The following is a 17,841-nucleotide window of genomic DNA, read 5'->3' as shown; positions in this document are numbered from 1 at the left end:
GGCTGCTGAGCCCTGACACCATGGTCAGTTTACATACATCCGTCAGCTCTCTGTCCTCCTCTGTGCTCCTCTCCCCCCTCCCTGCCTGTCTCCTCATGTCAGTGCCCACCCCCTCCCCTCCTGCTGCTTTTAAAACTTTTATTGTCCTATATAATCCTTTCTGTTCCCTGATGACAAGTGCTCCTGTCCCTGTGTTTTATAAGAAAAATGCTAAAAATTATCACAAAAACAAGTTTTAAATTTCCAGGGACGCAATTTGCTATTTAGTGTGCATTTGTAAAAAAAATTAATGAAAAGGTTGGGGACACTTTTAAAGTCTATCTTCCTGGAGACAGCTAGATTATGTATTAGGCAAATCTGTGCCTGTAAATATAAGAAAAACAACATTGGTTCACTACAAAGGTATATAAGATAGTGATGGAGAAACAAATCAACGTAAAGGAGATACAAGGTTACAGAAAGTGTAACTGTAACTGAAAGGAAAGTGTAAAAACAGATAAAAGGAGGCCAAATATTAGTAGTGCTGCTGGGGCACAGAAGGGGGGGGGGATACGTAAATCTGTTAAGAAAGGAGACAAAACAGTTTTAGGTATATCAGTGATTCTATGTATCACAGAAATAAAACTGAATACTTAAAGGGTAACTCTACTTTTCTGGGAAAAATAGCTAATAAAAAAAAAATGTATATAGCATAAGCAAATGCTACACATTGTCATATTGTGACTGAATGCTATTAAAATTACCTTTCCTTTTCAATCAGCAGCACTGTACATTTCTGTAAAATGCAATTCAAAATGGAAGGCATTCTGTACACAGATGATGTACGGAACACCCACCAAAAATGATTGGCTTATTGATTATCTCAGAAGTCTGCACTAAGATACAAGTCAGATTTTGGACATCCTTTGCAACACAAATTTCATTTTATGCAAGATATTCCCAAAAGGAAATTATGTCTCAAGGGATTCAGGCGCTGTTACTTTCTCATTAGAAGGAGCCAATAGTATTTGGTGAGCTTCCATTTATACACAATTTTCTTATATTCACAAGGGTGAAGACTTTCATTGATATGTGGAAGAATTGTGGATTGGACTGACAGTAGTTTTTTAAGGACATTTTTAGGACTTTATTATTTTAACCTATTAGATTGATACAAGTCACATTGGGGAGTATTTTCACTTATTGATTTGATACAAGTAATTTTGGGCAGTTATGTAGTATTATGCACACTGAGCGCTCGTATTTTGTGTAATTTAAGTAGGGGATGTTAATTTCCCAGCAGCTGTTATTCTAGGTAGTTGGGAATTTCACTTTGTTTTTGAGGAGCACGAGGTTATAAAAATAATCACTTGCATTTAAAAGTAGCACAACACACTGAAACACATTGCAATGTGTCCCTGCATGCTGCAAAACAAGTTAAGAAATATAAATAATGTATTTTGGCTCCCACTATGAACAAAAAAGAAAACTGCACAATAATGCAACGTGTGTAAAAAATGCACAAAACATCAAAATGCATTAAAAAAACTCATGTTAACACAAGTCAACTCAAGTGTATTAAGCATGTGTCAACACTTGTTGAATGCAATAAAAGTTGGGTAAATCCAGCCTAAGGCCCCTTTCACACTTATGCGACGCAATTTTACTGCAAATTTGCCGCGATTTTGCGGCGCGATTTTGACGCGACTTTGCATCGATTTTGACGCGATTTTGAAAGAAATGGCAATGGCTATGGCTCAAAACGCAATCAAATCGTGGCAAAGTAGTGCAGGAACTACTTTGAAGTCGGTGCGACTTCAAAACGCACTTATATGAATGGGGCTCATTGAAAATAATGGAAAATGACTTGTCATGCGATTTTGCGGTCCAAAATCGCGGGACAAGTCGCACTAGTGTGAATGGGGCCTAAAGGCTTAGCAAAATGAATGTTTATGTTTCAGGTTAAATGTCAGTAAATAAAGTGAACCTGTGTTTGCTATAAATAACCAATTACATGTGATAAAAAAAAAACAGATAGATAGATAGATAGATAGATAGATAGATAGATAGATAGATAGATAGATAGATAGATAGATAGATAGATAGATAGATAGATAGATAGATAGATAGATAGATAGATAGATAGATAGATAGATAGATAGATAGATAGATAGATAGATAGATAGATAGATAGATAGATAGATAGATAGATAGATAGATAGATAGATAGCTGAGGTTCTATCTATCCATCTATCCATCTATCCATCTATCCATCTATCTATCTATCTATCTATCTATCTATCTATCTATCTATCTATCTATCTATCTATCTATCTATCTATCTATCTATCTATCTATCTATCTATCAGCAAACAGCAACAAAACAGTGCTATGCAGTACTATAGTATTACGTTAAATAAATGTAAATACAGCAAAGTGAGTATTGTTTAGGACTTACTGAAACGCCGGCTTCTCCAGGGGGTCCTGGGTTACCAGCCTCTCCTGGTTCACCCTAAAATAACAGCAAAAAGCATTCATTTATTATCACAAGCTGCAACATCAATCATACACTTAAATTGTTTCCAGGATACATTTATAATTCACTTTTTTTCAATGTATAGAAATTAAAAATAAATTAAATAACCAATCATCAACATAATATGCAACATAAAGTCCATTCATAATACTTAGTTTTATATTTTAAACTATATGCTAATAATGCCTATTTAACAATAAATATATTCTTCCCATAACTTTTTGAGAGTTTATTATGCAAACAGTTTTTCAAAACTCTTCCAAATTATGTGGAGTTAGATTCCTTCACCATCCACTTCTCATGGACCAAACTTCACTCTTTTTAGTTACCTCTTTATTATGGAAAGGGAGGTCTAGCTTATTGTCTCTCCAAACCTAATGCCTTTTCAAGTGTAACTTTTATCTGAAAGGGCTAACAACATCAATTCAACTTTTTCACTCTTCTTCCCACATGTTTTTAGTGTCTGAAATGCAAACAGTGTACCAGGTTCCTACCAAAGTATGTGCAGTGATATCCTTTTACAATCCACTCCTTTTGGACAAAAACTCACCTTTTTTTTAAACCACTTGAGTCCCTGTCTTTTTTCTCTCCCTTAATTCCCTTAAGTCCCAGAGGTTTTTTTTTTTTTTCATTTTGGTAGTGTCTTGGTCCCATACATTATACCTTTTAGCGTGTGTAGTGCCCTAACATATTATACATTTTTGGGGGGGGAGGGACAGTGGCTGCCTTTTGCTAAACTTTTTGAGTCGTGTCCGTGTTTCACATGTGCATTCTGAGAATCGGGCAACCAGAAGACACACCAAAGATACATTAAAAACATGCATGCGTTTTTGCAGCATTTTTTTAATGAAGCAGCATGAAAGGGCCCTAATAGTGCTCTACTGATTGCTGCATTTAGCCAACAATAGATGCCTGTCATGTTCCAGTAAGAGACTAAACAGTTCGCAAACAGCTCTGTCTTAGCCATTGTACTTAGAGAAAGTAATGCAATGTCACAAGTGATGTCACAAGCATTGTGTTCAAAATGATCTGCTATAGGTGCTCCTATAGAGCTCTATGTAGCATGATTAGAATCCCGGAAGCTGATCATTTCAGCTCCTATGCTTAGTGCTTAGTGCATCTTAACAGGGCTGGGATGACTCTAGAACAAATAGCAGCTACCCCTGCCCCATTTTTAAATGACACAAATGGTTAATTACCTCTCTTCTATGAAAAGGTAATCATGCTGTAGTCTCTCTGGACCTAATCCTTTTTCATGTGTAGCTTCAAAATTTGCAATGATTTGAATGTCCCCAGTGACTCTCCACACACAAATATCATAATATTTATGATTCTTACTTGACCATCATGGCTCTCTTGAGATAACCAAATTTGTGTTTGATGTAAAAAATGGCTTTTTAAAAGTAATGCTTGTTTTGTTCTAGGAAACGTTAAAATAATTCAAAGTAGCTATCTATCATTTTTGGTACGTCGTTTCTTTGATCTACAAAAGACTGAACTTACAACGTTTACTTCATTGTCACCCCCCAAGTCATAACTTTTTCCATACCTTAATACTCAAATACAATTTTGCTACCTAGGAGTTTTTTGCCCTTAAAAACCAATGACATTAAAACTGCTAATATCTCAAGCTTATCTCAGTTCCCTTGGTTTTGTGGTCATTATGATATACATGAATATTTTTAAGATTTAGAAAACATAGCTTTATTTAAATATATGTAAAATGTGAAAATATTATTTCTATGTGCAAACATTAAGATACTACTCTGTGAAGAGATTTAAATGTGAAATTGGAAGCACACACAAAGCCTCTTACCCTTATGTTTCCAGATCACTGGGCTGATAAATATAACCAGACAACAACTTAGCATTAAAATGCTTCTAATTTTGCACAGTCCAGGCTAAGAATTTGGAGATATCTATCTATACAATTGTTTAATAATCAGAAAATTAACACAAATACATAAGTGCAAATACATAACCTGTAGTAATATATATATCAAACCCATTTATCTTAGATTTGCTAATATAGGATCACCTAGATGTTTTTCTCTGCACTTCTGCCTTCTAAATCAAGATTTGTGCATAACTCTGCTCAATTTGACAATTAATTGGCTCATTTAATATCAGAAAGCCTAATGTGTTACAGAAGAGATCTATTGCAGACATCTAAATGATCACATCAGCCAGTGGTATATAAAAGGAAATCAAAATATATGTATATCTGTCACTTTTAGAGTGCAGATCAGTTCAATTATAAATAAAAAATTAAAGCAGAACTCCAAGCAGAGCACATTTTAACAAATTTATTGGGTAAAACATAGTTACCACTGTCTGGACTGCTGCTCTGAAGAGTACAATGCATACTTTCACACATGACAGATAGTACACCTATGGCTGTGCTGTCAGCCCACTGCTGCTGTGAAAGCTGCAGCTCACTCTATTGTCCTATCACAGAACATCTAGAACCTTCAGCACTCTGTGAATGGACAAATGTAGACGAGGGGCGAATAAATGATGCCAGAGAAAGCTACAGCTCTCACAGCAGGCCAGAAGAACAGAAATACTTGTGTTATCTGACCTGATTGAAAGTATACATTTTACTATTCAGAGCAGCGATCCAGACAGTGGTTACTATGTTTTACCCAATAAATTTGTTAAAAAGTGTTCTGCTTGGAGTTCTGCTTTAATTTTTATCTACAATTGTACTGATCTGCATTCTAAAAGTGAAAGATATACATACATTTTGATTTCCTTTTATATACCACTGGCTGATGTGATCATTTAGATGTCTGTGATAGATCTCTTCTGAAACACATTAGGCTTTCTGATATTAAATGAGCCAATTAATTGTCAAATTGAGCACAACCCCAAATGCTCTCCTTCAATTTTGTGCTGTACTACTTATTACTGGTGTTCAGCAAACAGTGTTTGTGATTGAGAAAGAGTTATGTTTAGCTGTTCAATCCACTCTTTTTCCTAAATCCTAAGCTTAGGTATTTTTTTTTAATCAGCACAAGGGACATTACTTACATTTACAATAAGAAATGTTCCTTGTGCTGGTGCCAGTGGTCCTAGTTAAAATCTGAAGTCCCCTGTGTCCTCCCTCACCCCCATAATTTTCCAGTTGTGTGTGAGTCCATGTCAGTGTTGAACCTTTCACAGGCATTCATCTAAATTCCTATGTGTGCCCTTTCCGCCCCTATCCCCAAAGCTGTACTTTAGATTCCATTAATGAAATGCACTCTACCAGCGACAGAACTTTCATTCCTCTGTCCATACTCTATTCATAAAGCCCGTTTCATTCATGAAGGCAATAGTACAGATACAATGAATGGAGGGGGGCAGAAGGAGTGGGCATAATCGGCACTCCTAAAGTGATTGTAAAGTATCATTTTTTTTTTTTTTTTGTTAGTTAAAAATAACAAACTTGTTATACTTACCTGCTGTGTGCAGTGGTTTTGCACAGAGCAGCCCTGATCCTCCTTTTCTTGGGTCCCTTTTCGATGCTTCTGGCCCCTCCCTCCTGTTGAGTGCCCCCACAGCAAGCAGCCTACTATGAAGGTACCCGAGCTACAGCTCCCTGCGTACATTCAGAAATGAAGCCATGGCTCGGCCCTGCCCTCTTTCTCTCATTATTGGCTGGCTGACTTTGATTGACAGCAGTGGGAGCCAATGGTGCCGAACTGCTGTCTCAACCAATGAGGAGAAGAGTCCCGAGCAGCTCAGACACTCCTGCAACATCCTTGGATCTAGATGGGGATCAGGAAAGTATTAGGGGGGGCTTTAGGATAAAAAACTTTCTGATTTTACAACTACTTGTAAAAGGGCCAGTGTTCATATTAACCTCACAGCGCTGGAAGTTATAGCTATATGTGGTATGTGGGTATGTGGTAGTGGGATGAGGTGAGAAGGTCTTCAGATTTTGACTAGGAAAGCTAACACCGGCACAAGGAACACTTCTCATTAAATATAGGCTCTGTCCCTGCACTAATTGTTTTATTTAAATGTACAATTTCCTGCACTTTAAGTTTCCAAGGGCGAGACGTTCCTGTGCACTAACGTCTTTGGCTGCTGACAATGCTGCTACTTTGAAAGAGTACCTTTTGACCTCATGCATTTTTGTAAGTAAGGAGCAAATAAAAATGCCATAAAGTGTGAAGCAATGCAGGCAAGTACATCACCCTGGACACAGTCAGTGTTATATGACTAAAATCTCTATTTAAATTCAGAGAAGAACTATTATTTTCTGCCGAGCGAGTGGAAAGATGAATTATTGCTGCTGTGAAGGTTGAATGAATGGGGATCAATTTGCTGTTTGTTAGTGCTTTGTGAATAGCCAAATTCTTATTTGACTAATATTATCTATAGCTATATGATAAAACTGGACTGGTAGAAAAAAAATGAGAGTTTCACTTTACGTAAACAACAAAATATTTCTTATAAGTGATGCAAGTTTTTCACAGCCCTGTGTATAGAACTGAAACATCTTAAACATGCAGTATTCATTGGAATGGAAACAGTGATGTATAGTCTATATAAATATGGAAATAATACAATTTCTTCACAGGTGCCAAAAAGACCTTGAATATATCAGCCAAGTGTACAGAAAATGAATAAAGTCAAGCATTTTTTGGAACCTCTGCAAACCTTCTAAGAACACTTCTATTCACGTGAAACATTTTCTAGAGATAATTAAAACTGGGAAATATAACTCTAGATTTTAAGAATGCACAGTTAATCAAGATAGGTACCAACACCAGAAGATAGTATTCCAAACATTAGGCAAAACAGCATTATTGCTCCAACACAAAAAAAAAAATAATTAGATTCCTGATGTAATGTCATAACTACTCTAAATGCCTTAACACAATTTCTAGATGTAGTAACTGCTCTAAATGTATTAACACAACTTTAAAGCCAGTTTTCACCTTCTGTAAACATCTGTAAATGTAAATACTTTTACCTAAAAGTAATGATTTTGTTCTTGGTCTTGCACTTATCCAGTATCAGATGTGTATTCTGAATAACAGGCCTAACATTTTGCCAAATTGAAAATATTAATCGAGTTTCTAGAGAGAATAGTTAGCCTGTTTTTAATTTATTTACCGGTATGGGCCAGATTTAAACAGCTAGATTTGTTCCAGCTATCCCCTTTCATTTGCTGATTTTTAGTTGTTAAAATTATGTACGGCCCCACTGAATACAGTGGAAAACCAATAAAACTTACAGGTAGAAGCCTAGCTTTTGTCAAACTAAATTTTAGAACACATTGGGGAATGCTTATTATTGTACTTCCACTCCCAAACTTAATGGTGACCCCAACCTGTGCTCATTCATGTAACAGGTGTTTGACCTATTGACATCAATGCAGATTCATACTTACAATTAGTAAAATTGTGGAGACAAAATATTGTATAAATAAATAATACTGGCACAGAGACAACAGAACGCCAGTCCCAACAAACAGCATTTGATGTGGATGCAAGATGTAGGGTTCACCTGTTCTCCTAAAGCCCTGTCAGCCTTTGGGGCTGGTGCACAGGGGTCGGCTGTTGCTTTTCCAGACCTGTACAGTTTTGTCAATTGGGGAGTTGAGATTATGGACTTGTATGAGGGCTTCATTGTCAGTCCACACTGACGCTGCAACCTTCAATTATCTAAGAGAGCATCGGAATGCAGCCAAGCCTTGGATCCCATTTAATGAGTGCTACTTCACATGTATTTACACTTATAACCTTACAACAGCTAAAAAACTACAAGCCGCCAGTCTCTGCTCTTGCAGTTAATAGCATAACATCAGCAGCTACTTTTCTGCAAGTTGAAACAATGAAGGCAAAGAAAAAAATTATAGCTGTTATCAGAAAATGTGCTTGACCCTTTCACTGATTAAAATAATTCTTCTTTTCCCTGAAACAATAAAAGAAGCCATAAGGAAGCTATATTTTTCACCCAGAGTGAGATTTTGGGAAAACAGGTGACCTACATAACCCCTGACATCGATTTACTCATTCCATGAATTCATAAAAAGCATTGACAAACACTTTTGAAATAACTAAATTATGTAGTGCATTCAATTTTGAATCAATCTTTATATCTTTATTCAGTTGTGTATTCACTTACATTACAGTGATGTCAATACTATGATTAGTAAAAGCTATAAAATGTTTCTAGCTGTAACAAATGGTTGCAGCCTCTGTGGCCTAACATGCATCTCAGGAGGCTACATTTAAAACTTACTGTGCGGCCCTTAGGGACCCTGCATACAGTAATTCCTGTTTTCCTTACCAAAGTGCTTATTTGGGTCAGTAAAGAAAAAGATATCCTGTAGACTGAATTCCAGCTCCTTAGGGATTTAGTTTATTTAATATTATCCTATTTTTTCTGTGCTGTGTCCATTCCTTTTCTCTTTTTTCTCTGATCTTTTAAAAAAGAACTTTCTTAAAGAAATAACAAATGTGGCAAACTTAATTTTAAGGGGGCCATGGGGAGAATAAATATTAAGGTTCCTTTCACACAGCGCGGAGACAGAATTGCCATCCGCCTGCTCAGCAGGGGATCGGTGGATCGATCCCCCGCTGAGAAAAACGGAGTCCGCCGATGGACTCCCTGTGTGAAAGGGACCTTAAGCATTCACTTGTAGCAGTCTTATGTAATATGTCTCAAGTCCATGACTGTTCCCTGAGACATGTCCCCAGTAAACAACAACATCTATAATATGTCTCCTTTTTCTCAATATCTCCTGTTCCATGTCTGAGGTTTTTGACAGCTATCTGTAGCATTAAATGCATTGAATATTATGTGTGGTCCTTTGGTGATGTCAGGGGCTGCACTTGAGGACCTTTATATCAAGTAAGTTGACCATCATTGTAGGACTGTAACCTAACGGAGATCCCAAAAGTTCTGGACTTATTAAAGTGGTAATAAACCTCTTTGTTCATCTTTTACCTACAGGTAAGCCTATAGTAAGGCTTACCTGTAGGTACTGTGATTATCTCCTAAAAGTTGCACGTTCAGAAGATATTAACTTGTATAGCAGCTGGTGACGTCACCAGCGCATGCACGGGAGTGGCGTCATCGCAGCTCGGCCATTCATACGGCCGGAGCCCGTGAACCCAGAAGGAAGACTGGGAAAAGATGGAAGCCCTGTCAGCAGTGGCAGCGTGCCGCTTAAGTGATCCATTGTATAGGTGAGGCTCTCATAATGTGTTAGTATGCAATGCATACTAACACATTATGACATTGCCTTGCAGAGGGAAAGCTTTTTTTTTTTTTTTTTTTAATTTACACTTTATTACTACTTAAAAAAAAACATTTGCCTAAAAATGACCAGTGGATTGGATACAACTGTGGGGAAGTATAAAAGTTATATGTATTTTGTGGGCTAATCTAACAGTTTGCATGCGGTAGACCATAAAAAAACATTACTTCTAAGCTTAACCCAATTTCTTTTAGAACTGGCAGTTTTCTGGATTTTGTGTAGTTTTTCATTAAATACTAGTTGCTTTTTATTGTTTTTAGGAACTAAACTGTTTAAATAATATTTGCTGATGACTCTCAATTTCCGAGACCTCATGTCATCTTTCACCCCAATATCCAATTGTATTATTTGTATGGGCTCATTCATTTTTGCATGTTTGCAATAATCAGGGTCATTCCTACTTACAGTAAACCACTAGTTAAGACTACTTTGGTTTTTCTAGTTTTGAAACCTGATCACCGTTTTGTTCATTAAATTTGATATGCTGTTTAGCTATCACTTTACTAACCACAAAATGATGGCCAATAGCTGCCTAGTAAAGGGTTAACACTGAATTTATGTAAAAATGTTGTAAAGCATTAAAACGGTATGTTTTTGAAATGTAAAATACTTCTCATCATTCATTCCAGTAACATAACTCTACACCACTGTCTTAATTTCTCAATATCCTTGATTTGCTGCTCAATAGCTGACGTGAACAAGTATTGTAATGCTGCTGAGATTAGGAAATCAGCATAGAAAATGTAAAAATAAAGATTTCATCACAAGTTCGATTTTAGCCAGCACAAAAACAATCCATACAAATATCTCCACTTAGAGATGATAAACCTGTAGAGCGTCTGTGTGATAGGACTGTGCATCTCCCTAGGAATACAAGACTGCATTTGTCTGATTTAAGATGACAGCTATTATTATACAATAAGTCTGTATGCAAACACTGCAGGCAGAAACCTTTAAATGTATGGGAACTCTAGAGAGATGAACATGGCACTAGAGACACAATGTTCCCATAATAAAAGGAATGCACAGAAAAAAAAAAATTCTCTTCTAATGTAGACCTATAATAAGCTTAATATCTGCCTAAAGTGTTATGTTTTCTTATATTCGTGCAGTGATAATGGAGCTAAAACTACAGACTGGCCAAATTATGCTGGACTTTATTCTGGTAATTTGGCAGAGCATGCTTCAATTTGTACTGTCAAATAACAAAGCAGAACTATATCACGCTGTAAACAGCACATACACTATATTTCCAAAAGTATTGGGACACCTGCCCTTACTCATATAAACTTTAATGGCATCCCAGTCTTCGTCCATAGGGTTCGATATTGAGATGGCCCACCCTTTGCAGCTATAACAGATTCAACTCTTCTGGGAAGGCTTTCCACAAGGTTTAGGAGTTGCCTATGGGAATTTTTGACCATTCTTCCAGAAACGCATTTGTGAGGCCAAACACTGATGTTGAACGAGAAGTCCTGGCTCGCAGTCTCCGCTCTTATTCATCCCAAAGGTGTTCTGTTGGGTTGAGGATTCTGCGCAGGTCAGTCAAGTTTTCTCCACCGCAAACTCGCTCATCCATGTCTTTGTGCACTGGTCCAAATAATTTGGTGGAGGGGGGATTATGGTGTGGTGTTGTTCTTTCAGGAGCTGGGCTTGGCCCCTTTGTTCCAGTGAAGGGAATTATTAAGGCGTCAGCTTACCAAGACATTTTGGACAATTTCATGTTTCCATCTTTGTGGGAACAATTTGGGGATGGCCCCCTTCTGTTCCAACATGACTGCGCACCAGTGCACAAGGCAAGCTCTATAAAGACATTTGATGAGTGAGTCTGGGGTGGAGGAATTGACTGGCCTGCACCTGTCCTGGTCTTGATCTTAAACTGATAAAACACCTTTGGGATGAATTAGAACGCAAATTGCGAGCCAGGCCTTCTCTTCAACATCGGTGCCTGACCTCACAAATGCGCTTCTGGAAGAATGGTCAAAAATTCCCATAGACACACTCCTAAACCTTGTGGACAGCCTTCCCAGAGTTAAAGCTGTTATAGCTGCAAAGGGTGGGCCAACTTAATATTGAACCCTACGGACTAAGACTGGGATGCCATTAAAATTCATGTGCGTGTAAAAGTAGGTGTCCCAATAATTTTGGTAATATAGTGTATGGTATTATGGATAGTGGTGGTTCCACTTCTCAATCTTTAAACCGTTTCTTTGTGGTTTACCCTATTTTGCATTTTTAAACTGTTGCCTAGCATTCTGCCTAATCCTCCTCAGCCTCTTTGCCTCCTTGTGGGAGGAATTAAAAGCAGAGGGAAATTACATCACTAAATAAAAGGATGTGAATGGGAGGTACTACGTTGATCTGTGCAGCCCCATGTGCTGTCACATTTGCAGAAAGGGGAATGTCCTGATGTACATAGACAATGTTTGGTCAGACATGGAAATAAGTCCTAGAGGAAAACTGTACTTTTAGTATAGTTATGCTTAAAATGTTGTCTGACACCTACAATGTCTATTATTCACGTATAGTGTATGGAAGTCTTTAGTCTATAAGCAGATCTGTTATTGAATCTTATTCTCTGAGTGTAACTTCTCTGATTTTAGAAACAGAGCCAGGTTCCATATATTCCACTTGCTAAATTCCATTGGCAGACAATAAAGCAAATTGGTAGACTGAAAGTGAGTATAAAAAGTCACTAAAACACCTTTAAAGCAAAATGATTATAACTAGTAGACTATATCTTTTTATACATCGAAATTTCCACTATGAAGCCTGTCCTTGAATAAAAACAATGTTTCACCAATTCTGATTTTACCGCATAGCAATATAACCAGTATCAGGTAAGATACAATATTGTATATGTATTTATATTTAGTCCTGTAAAACATATCCATCCAATAGTAAGCCAAACCACTGTAACTTAATTTGTCTTGACACCAAATTGTTCATCAAATCAGAGAGTTTTAAGTGTCAATAGGAAAATGTACCCAGATTATCACCTACCTTCTCACCAACTGCTCCAGGAGAACCAATTGACCCAGGGGGACCTTGTGGACCCTACAGGAAGAATCAAAATCAGATTTACTTATACAAAACAGACATAGAATTTGTAAATATACAATACTCAATAGACTTACATCTGCACCATTAGGACCTTGAGGACCTCTTGGACCAGGGGGGCCAGGTGGACCCTGTTTAGAAAAAAACAGAAACTTAATTTGTTGTATACAGATTATATTTTACAATAGAATATCACTGTAAATTGACTACTGAATTTTATTTTCTGAACCAGTAGCAACCAGGTATGAGTAAACAAATCAGGTTGGTATAGACAAGAGAATCAAGTGCACAAAGTTTATTAAGATGTCAATGTTCAGCAGTAGCATACTTACCATGGGTCCAACATCACCATTTTCTCCCTTTTCACCTGGAGGTCCAGGAAGACCCTGAAATAAGTAAAAAAAAAAGGTTATATTTGTATTTGACGCTTCCAGGAAGTTTATAAAAATTAGTAAACTAGCATGTCTTAAGTGTCACGGTATGTGGGGCACTCCTGGAGACCTTTGAAGGTGTGTTTTCACAATTCATGCCCTTTAAGCAGAAGGTTGTTTTACTTTAGTCATCATGAAGTTATCCTGACAAGTAGACTTCAGTACTGCAAAAAACCTCCATCATATATATATATTTTTAAATCCCGTTTCTTGTTAATCAGGATACTAAATATGTGTAAGTTGTCTAAACTCAAAAGTATATATTTAATTGGATGCTATTTAGCCACCACATAGGGTTTCTAATTTCCTACATTCATAATTAACTAGATAGCCCAAAAAAATGACTATTTTATAAAATAAACAAACCTAACATACAGTAAATGTAAGAACTATTCTTAAGCTTTAAACCCAAGTCATAATCCTAAATGGGAGTAAGTAAACTGAACTTTGTGGACAAAGTTTCAAGCCAGATCAGATTTGTTTTTAGATAGCCGTCTGTGAATACCAGCCAATTGACTTCACTGAGACAGCTGCCTTTTTTTAAAATGTATTTTTATGTGTTCACTCAGATCCAATATACCAAACATTGTGGCAAGGATCCACACAGGAAGGGGGGCAATAAGCAAGCAGGATCTCAGCTCAGCTGAAATTAGCTGTTGTACCCATCAGAATCTGGTGGATTCTTCAAGAGGGGAACATCACAAGAAACTATCACCCATCAAAAACATAAGACCAGTAATAATAGTTCTAGAGGATGTGGTGAATGGAGATCCCAGCACTGTAGCATAGCTATCTTCCAGAACCCCATGCTCTAGTACTATAATAAATCTGTTGAATATAAATTATTTCTGTGGCTGATTGATTGCTGGTTCACATTTGTCCTAGACATGGTTTAAAAAAAAGTGAATGCCTGGGAAATATAGAAGGCCTAGTGAGTTGCTTTTTAAAGATTGTAAATCAGTCCCAATATCAAGGGTTCACACTAATAAAGCCCATAGGCTCCAACTGATCAGAATACCATGGAGAGCTCTTTATCACATGGTTTGTGTGACTGGCTAGTCTGTTCCAGCTGCAATCTCAAGGGTTCACACTAATAAGGCCCCTGGACTCCAGCTGATCAGAATACCATGGAAAGTTCTTTATCACGTGGTTTGTGTGACTGGCTGGTCTGTTCCAGCTGCAATCTCAAGGGTTCACACTAATAAGGCCCCTTGACTCCAGCTGATCAGAATACCATGGAGAGTTCTTTATCACGTGGTTTGTGTGACTGGCTAGTCTGTTCCGGGGTCACAGACAACCTTTTCTTTTTGAATTGAAGATTTGCAATTGGCAATCAATATTGCATGCAAAGAGTATGCCAAAATGCCAATAATGCAGACACCCCCCAATCCCACCCCCAATAATTTAATTAAAAAAACTATAATCATTTTCTCAACCATGCCAATTTGCTGGGAGGACAAAGCCTGACTGACTGTGCTAACAGATGATTCTGTCAGCTATCTAGCAGAACTATTCGTTTTGTAATGTTGCTGTAGATTTGCTATCAGGAACCAACACTGTTATTTGCATATTAGACTTGAGGGTTTCATGGTGCTCTATAATGTGTGGGAATATATGTGCCTTTGGGTGCCTACTTTACATATCTGCCAAGGTTAAGAAGATTTAAAGCAATCATCTGTTAATTTCAAATCAGGATAAGCTAGAGTAGCCTTTTTATAGTTTAGCAAGTAAAAAATTGTAATAAGTTGCTGGGTGGAAGCTATAATGTGTGCAGAGTAGCAGTCAAGATATATTTTAAAGAGCTTGATGCATGGAATACTGTTATAAAGGGAGGTAGATGGTGTGGGAACAAGTGAGGTTTACATAAAAGTGGGAACAAGAGATTGTGGCATGTATGACAGCTCACAGACAGCCCAGACTATTTTACAGTGTCTACCTATCAATCCCCACGCTGCAGTTCCACTAAGAGATATGTATGTCATGTTGGCCGCAGGATGTTGGCGGCTGTAAACGGATGATGAAAACTGTACACAGCAGTTCTAGTACGAGCATAGTTAATAATTTATGTCCTGCTGGGACAGACCGATGATATGTGAAGCTGCTACTGGCAATATGGAAAGGCACATCATTCATTCGATGCTGCAGCCTTTGGGACATTGTTATGTATAGAATTGTACATCTGCATAATACACAAAAGCAGAGTATATCTTTGACACTTACACATAACTACGTAAGTGATACATGTATAAGAAATAAACCCTATGGTGATATACTATCAACATGCAAAACATATGAAGATGTTACTATAAAAAAAAAAAAAAAAAAAACATTTGTTATTATAAGATCTAAAAGATTTTGTTTAGCTGAAACAGCTGAAAGATAAAAAGGCAATGTAAAACAAGCATGACCTTCACTCTACTGTATCTGCAGTGAAAATCAGAGGCCATCAAGAGTAATTAGCATTATTTCTATTTGAGTGGAAGGACTACAGGGGTTGAACTAGGTAAAGTAACACCCAGGGAAATGGAGTCCATGAGTGCAATAAAGGAAATGGGACATTTATTCATTAAATCACATACAGCAATGAGAACACTAAGTGCCAATGTTGGATGGGGGCTTGATCTGCAGTTCCTCTTGCCCACAACAGTGATTTGAAACTGGAGACACCTACTTAATGACCATTATTTTTTAAACAAGCTTAACCAGAGCTGTTGTCCACAGCAAGCAATAAAAGTATCTTTCTTCTTTAAAATATTGACTTGCTGCTATGTGTAATAGGTTGACTTCGGCTCCAGGTTCAAAAATTTGTTTCATGGCTACTGTGCCTGCAGTGGCTTCCTATGGCCACAGTCAAAAACTATTTCCACACATAGGGACAATATAGAAAGGATAAAATAAATAGGAAACGTATTCTGCGGCTCACTGTGCCAACAACATGAACGTACTCTGATCTATCTCTGCATTATGCACAAAGCGGTGAGTGCACCTGTAATGTACATTATGTGGGTATATTGCATTATGTATTGGGAAATATGTGTGTCTGCATTATGCATGGTTGCTGTAATTTTGGAAATTAAAAAACAGAGTTATATACATATATGTATTAGCTAATGTGATTCTATTTTACTTTAAACCAAAACATATCTGCATTAAAGACTGCTTTTTGTTTGTTATATACCAATAGGGCATACTCAAAAACTGCAGTTTCTAAACTTTTTTTTTTTGTTATAAGAGCAATAGTGGTATTAGTTTTAGAAGAAGTATGGAAGGTATAAACCTAATTAAAGTTATTGTATTCCATCTGTGTCCTGCTAGGGAGATTTCCCTTTACTTCCTGTATTCGATACACAATAAAAAGTGAGAGAAAATCTCCCAAAAGTGAGATCTTAGACAGTTGCTCCCACTGGAAGATATTCCCTCATTTCTTGCTTTCATGACAACTCTAAAATGTAGGATTTTCCCTTGGGGCTCTTTAACACAGACGGACCACCTGCCATTTTTTTTAGGCGGACCCGATCGGATGATCTATTGCCCTTTATAGAGTGGCGAATGTAAATGGACATATGTCCGTGTACACACGCCAACATCCAACCCTATCTGCTAAAAAATAGATGGATAGGGGATCCATTCCCCATCCGTCTAGCGGATCAAATGACAGTTGGATGTAAAAAGACAGATTATCCGTTTACATCTGACTGCCCATAGAAGAAGAAAGCGGGCTTTGTATAAACGGAGTGGACACGGACCTTTCATCCGCCTGCTCAGTGGGATCAGTGAACAAGTCCCCAGCTGAACAGGCGGATCCACTGGCAGAGTCCGCACGTATAAAAAAAAAAGCACTTACTTTTCAGTTTAGCTGACAATGGTCTCCAGGACCAATAGAGGTTTTGAATCTTGCCAGCAGGGACAGTGACAGCAAAATAAACCGAAGCGGGGAGCCTAACACTTCCCTACTCAATCTTAAACGAATATATATATATATATATATATATATATTTTTTTTTTTTTCCTTTTCATACACACCCATTGGTTATTATAAAGCAATGCATTCAGTTCATATTTCAGGCACATTTGTAAAGCTAAACTTTAGGCACAAAGGCGTTTAGCTAAATATATTCTTCATGAGTCCCCAAGGATATAAATATTCTTTGTGGGCGCCATATACCTTTGAAAAACCTGGATATTATCTTGTAAAATTGTCAGAGAATGACGCAGGTTTTGGGACCCAGCAGATCCACCCACTTCATGCTGCCTACAGAGGAGGAGGATACAAGACCAGCCACCCTGCACAAAGAGGGAACAGCAGTGACCAGTCTTTTTTCCCCAAAATCTCCTGCACAGAGGCAAAGTATTGGAAATGTTTAATGCCAGAATACTGGAAGAATAGAAGGAAGAGTACATATTCCTCTTGCATATATTTAGGCCAGATTTCAACTATAAATGAGGTCATTGAAACATAGAGAGATGGCAGAAAAATGTGTGGTCCATCAAGCCTTTTTTTATGTGTTTGTATCCACTTTAAATATACAGTATGGAGGTCCTTTGAATATGCATTATATGTAGCAGTAGCATGT

General features: G+C 37.4%; 1 protein-coding gene across 1 annotated transcript in view; it reads right to left on the bottom strand.

Annotated features, from left to right (window-relative positions):
- COL11A1 (collagen type XI alpha 1 chain) overlaps positions 1-17,841 on the bottom strand; it is a 289,607-nt gene that overhangs the window by 23,850 nt on the left and 247,916 nt on the right. Inside the window, exons 47-50 of the mRNA XM_082266549.1 lie at positions 13,169-13,222; positions 12,914-12,967; positions 12,780-12,833; positions 2,438-2,491 (exon numbers count right to left, since the gene is read on the bottom strand). Of these exons, the coding sequence (XP_082122675.1) occupies positions 2,438-2,491; positions 12,780-12,833; positions 12,914-12,967; positions 13,169-13,222 (216 nt within the window). The remainder of the gene's footprint in view (positions 1-2,437; positions 2,492-12,779; positions 12,834-12,913; positions 12,968-13,168; positions 13,223-17,841) is intronic.

Source organism: Pelophylax lessonae (genome assembly GCF_965119305.1).
Source record: "Pelophylax lessonae genome assembly, chromosome: 8".
NCBI classification, from domain to species: Eukaryota; Metazoa; Chordata; class Amphibia; order Anura; family Ranidae; genus Pelophylax; species Pelophylax lessonae.
Note: the sequence above shows the minus strand (reverse complement) of the source record. Positions and strands in the feature narration are given on the sequence as shown.